This window comes from Octopus bimaculoides, chromosome 9 (assembly GCF_001194135.2).
Source record: "Octopus bimaculoides isolate UCB-OBI-ISO-001 chromosome 9, ASM119413v2, whole genome shotgun sequence".
NCBI lineage: Eukaryota > Metazoa > Mollusca > Cephalopoda > Octopoda > Octopodidae > Octopus > Octopus bimaculoides.
This window is the reverse complement of record NC_068989.1, coordinates 47,103,992-47,108,655: the sequence shown is the minus strand read 5'-3', so window position 1 is coordinate 47,108,655 and position 4,664 is coordinate 47,103,992. Positions and strand designations below refer to the sequence as shown.

Below are 4,664 nucleotides of genomic sequence, written 5' to 3'. Positions count from 1 at the left end.
TCTCTCTCTCTGAAAGTATCTGTCATTACAGTATCAAAATGTGATTGTTTAAGTTAGTGGAATAGTTTCATTTTTAAAGTGAAAGTATTTGACATGAGTGTTTTTGTTTCACTTTTGACACGTAATACTTAAATAGTGGAGGAGATATTATGTTGCCGTGGGCTCGAACTCTGCAAGAAGTTAAAATATTTTTTGACTAAAACACAACTGGAACCCTAAGTAAGGCATCTGTAAAATTTGAATGAAATTGGTTGCGTAGTTCTCGAGTTTTAGGGATTCACACAGACAGACAGACAGACATTCTCATTTTTATATATATAGATAAATACTGTAAAATTACGTAAACACAGTTAACAATCCGCTAGTAATAATGCAGTTATTGAGCTGACAGAGATCAATATTTTCTGTGAATTTCAGTGAATCCTTCCTTATAGGTAAATTCTGTATTGTAAATTATTATAATTATTTCGAAAAACAAATATCTCACGCCTTTGTGATATTTTAAATAAGCTGTTTCACAACTTGATTCAAGAGTTAAATAGAAAAATGAGCCGTCGAATTTGTCATACAATTATCATTTGTATCACTAGTACACAGACACGCTAAGTGAACATTTCTGCACTTGATATTGTCAAAATAAAAAATACATAAGTGAAATACACAGAGTGAGTAATTTTACACCGAATTATAAACGAACTGCATCTTACATGATAAGTATTTCTAACATTGTATTTTACACGTTTTACTTGTTTAATTAAAGGAAGAAGGACTGCATTTAATCATGATCCTTATCAGTGTCTCCGGGACGTGTAGATGAAGGTAGAAAAATGAAAGATTTTTTTTTTCCGAAAGGAGGTCTAGCCGGACAACTTGTTACAAAGAGAATTCTGCTAATGGTAACCTTGGGTTAAACGAAATGCAGGTGTAAAACTGGGTGACAGATTAAATCTATTACAATAGATCCGTAGATCTACTAACAGACTCAGAAATTCGTTAGCGGAATTGTAACTCTACCTCACAACAAGCCTTTTTTAAAAGTACTTGTGTCTCTGCTTAGAAATAAATGAATAAAGTCATTGTTTCATAATTTTTGTGGAAATTACCCGCACGACTCGATTCCAAATACTTATCAGAATTAAGAAACGATTTATGAACCAACAATTGAGCAATCTTCTTCGCCATCATTCAATTTGCAAGAAATAATAGTCAAACCCCACTTCTTTCATACCGCCTTAACAAAAGACCACAGTGATCATTGTAGTCCTAGATAATTGGAAAAAAAAATTGATCGGATAGGTACCACTGAAATGCCGCTGATCAGGAATCTGCTGGATAAGGACGTACGATCAAATAGCAGGAGTAGCAGCAACATGAAATGATTTATACATGATTGTATAGGACATCACGAAATTTAAGGTATAACGATAACGATAATAATAATAATAATAATAATAATAATAATAATAATATAGTTGTCAAAGATCATGAAGGAAAAAAATGCTTTCTAATTGATGTATTAATACCAGCAGATGACAACGTTTCCCTTAAAAAAATGGAGAAACTTTCAAAATACAAAGACCTAGAAATAGAGGTAACTCAAATGTGGAGTTTAAAAACAGAAACAATTCCTGTCATAGTAGGCGCCTTAAGTATAATGAAAAAATATTCAGACGAATTCATAACAAAAACACCAGAGCTTACAAATATATATAACATACAGAAAATTGCACTACTGGGCACTGCACTCATCCTACGCAAAACACTTTCAATACAGTAACCATAAGAGCACCACAGCACATACCCAAGGTGCACAGAGCTGCGCTCGGTAGTGAAGTGAAAGCACGTTATAAAAATAAAACTACTGAATAATAATAATAATAATAATAATAATAATAATAATAATAATGATACTTTCTACTATAGGCACAAGGCCTGAAATTTGGGGGAGGAGGTTAGTCGATTACATCTTCCCAGTGTTTCACTCGTATTTGATTCATCCATCTGGAAAGGATGAATTAACTACAAAGTTGACCTAGACGGAATTTGAACCCAGAACGTAAAGATGGACGAAATGCCACCAAGAATTTTACCCAGCATGCAAAATTCTTAGTAGCATTTCGATGTAATAACTACTAGTTGCTCATTGAAGTTGATGTAATCGAGTAGCTTCCACCACACCAGAAATTTCAGGGATTGTGTCTGTAGTACAAAATATCATCGTCATCATCAAAGCGGCGAGCTGGCAGAATCGTTAGCACGCCGGGCGAAATGTTTAATAGCATTTCGACAAATTCTGCCGAGTTCAACTTCGCCTTTCATCCTTTCGGTTTCGATAAATTGAATACCAGTGAGACACGGGATTCCAAGTAACCGAGTAGTCTCCACGAAAAAAAATCAGGTCTTGAGCCTTTAGAAGAAAGGATAATGGGTGAGGTGGCAAAATCGTTAGCACGCCGGGATAAATGCTTAGCATTTCATCCGTCTTTACAGTCTGAGTTCAAATTCCGTCGGAATCTATAAAATAAGTACCAGTTGAACACTGGAGTCGACTTACTAGACCTAGCCCTTTCCTAAATTTGCTGACTCTGTCAAAATTTGAAACCACTATTATTATCATCATCATCATCATCATCAAGGCGGCAAGCTGGCAGAATCGTCAGCACGCTGGACGAAATGCTTCTGAGTTCGTTCTGAGTTCAAATTCCACCAAGGTCTACTTTGCGTATCATCCTTTCGGGGTCGATAAATTAAGTACCAGGGAAAACTGGAGTCGATGTAATCGACATATCCCCTCCGCACAAAATGGCTGCCATTGTGGCAAAATTTGAAACCATCATGATAATTATAATAATAATTATTATTTAGATATGTAGGGTAATCAGGCACTGAATAGAGCAAGGACTATATCTATGATCGTCAGGTTCCGTATTCTATTGACGAAACTACATAGATTTAGCATATCGGCTGGTTTAACGCCAGCACTAGCTAACTGGATTAACTTTAGACCTTTTGCAGCGTCCAGTCAATTGGAAAATATACGGACCAGGTTTCCAGGGTGCGGACAACTCAAAATCTTCAAGCAGTACATAGTAATAATGTATAAGACATAGTTTGTTCCGGAAGTCCATGCAAAGGATAATGGGTGCTGATCTTCCACCTCCGTCGAAAGCGTATACATTTAGTCTACAAACTTTTATTATACTGAATATCTGAAGCGGCAACTGTTGTACTATATTTACATTATATCTAATGTATTCTGTTCAACCCTTCGTACTATAACGCTTTATAAGTGTTCTTTATACATTTCATAATGCCACTGAGTTATGTTTAAGTACGAAAAGAACACACACACACACACATATACACACACACACACATACATCATATTTATTTCCACATATGTACACAAGCATATATCTCGTATAATATAATATAGACATTTTCCAAGAGAGGAAATAAAATACTTGTAACTATGACCGATACGCTAACAAGAAATCTGAAATTTCTATACAAAAGTTCTATACCATATATATTTATATATATGTTAGGTAGGTGGGTTTAGAATAGAAAAAGAACAAGATAAAAGGAAGAGAAAAAAAAACATGAGAGAGCATTTATTGTAATAGCAAATGCCAATAAATCAATACTTACATATTCCTTTTTTCGTTTTTGAGGGTTTTGTACTTTCCGAGCGCCTCTGGCTTGTCTGAAAGAATAAATAACGAAAATATAAGAAAATAAGTCAAATAAAAGATAGAATTTAAGATGGAGGTCTTGAGAGATATATGTTTGAATTGATGCTTTCTTATGTTATGTAAATGAGATGTAAATCTAGAGAGAAACAAAAGGACAAAAGAAAGACAAAAAAATAAGGAAGGAGCAAGGAAGGAAGGAAGGAAGGAAGAAAAAAGGGAAGGAAGGAAGGAAGAAAAAGGGAAGAAAGAAAGGAAGGAAGGAAGAGAAGGGGAAGGAAATCGAAGGAGATGAGTAAGATGAATATCGTAGTTTGAAGTAGGACATTGGGAAGAAGAAGAAGAAGAAGAAGAAGAAAAAGAAGAAGAAGAACAAGAAGAAGAAGAACAACAACAACAACAACATCGAGAGAAGAAGGAAAAAGAGAAAGGCGAGGAGAAGAAGAAGGCAAACATGGTGGAGAAGAAACAAGAGTTCAAAGCAATTTGAGGAAGAATTTGGAAAGTTGGAAAGAAACAGTAAGAGGGAGAGAGGGAATAAGAGACATAGATGAAAGACAGAGGAGTTTATATAACAGAGACAGAGTGAGGTAAAAAAAAAGGGGGAGGTGTGAGGGTTGGAAAGCAGAACGAAAATGTCAAAGAAATAGAAATATACAGAGATAGGTACTTGAAACGTAAAGAAAAGGGAGGAAACATCGCATACATAAATACGTATTTTATTTGTGTATATGTATATAAACATCTGTATGTTTGTAAAACCACCGGTCAATATCACGTACGTATATATATATGTCCTCTCTCTCTCTCTCTTTCACTGTCAATACATATAGAAACACAATACGCTCGCGCGCACATATGTATGTATTCATACATATAGTGTATATGCCTATATATACAAATGTTTGTAAAATCATCAGTCGATATCATGTACACAATTATATATATATATATATATATATATATATATAT

General features: G+C 34.6%; 1 protein-coding gene across 1 annotated transcript in view; it reads right to left on the bottom strand.

Annotated features, from left to right (window-relative positions):
* The window catches only part of LOC106877990 (probable serine/threonine-protein kinase clkA), a 181,733-nt gene that overhangs the window by 23,617 nt on the left and 153,452 nt on the right, over positions 1-4,664 (bottom strand). Inside the window, exon 4 of the mRNA XM_014927064.2 lies at positions 3,652-3,706. Coding sequence (XP_014782550.1) covers positions 3,652-3,706 — 55 coding nt within the window. The remainder of the gene's footprint in view (positions 1-3,651; positions 3,707-4,664) is intronic.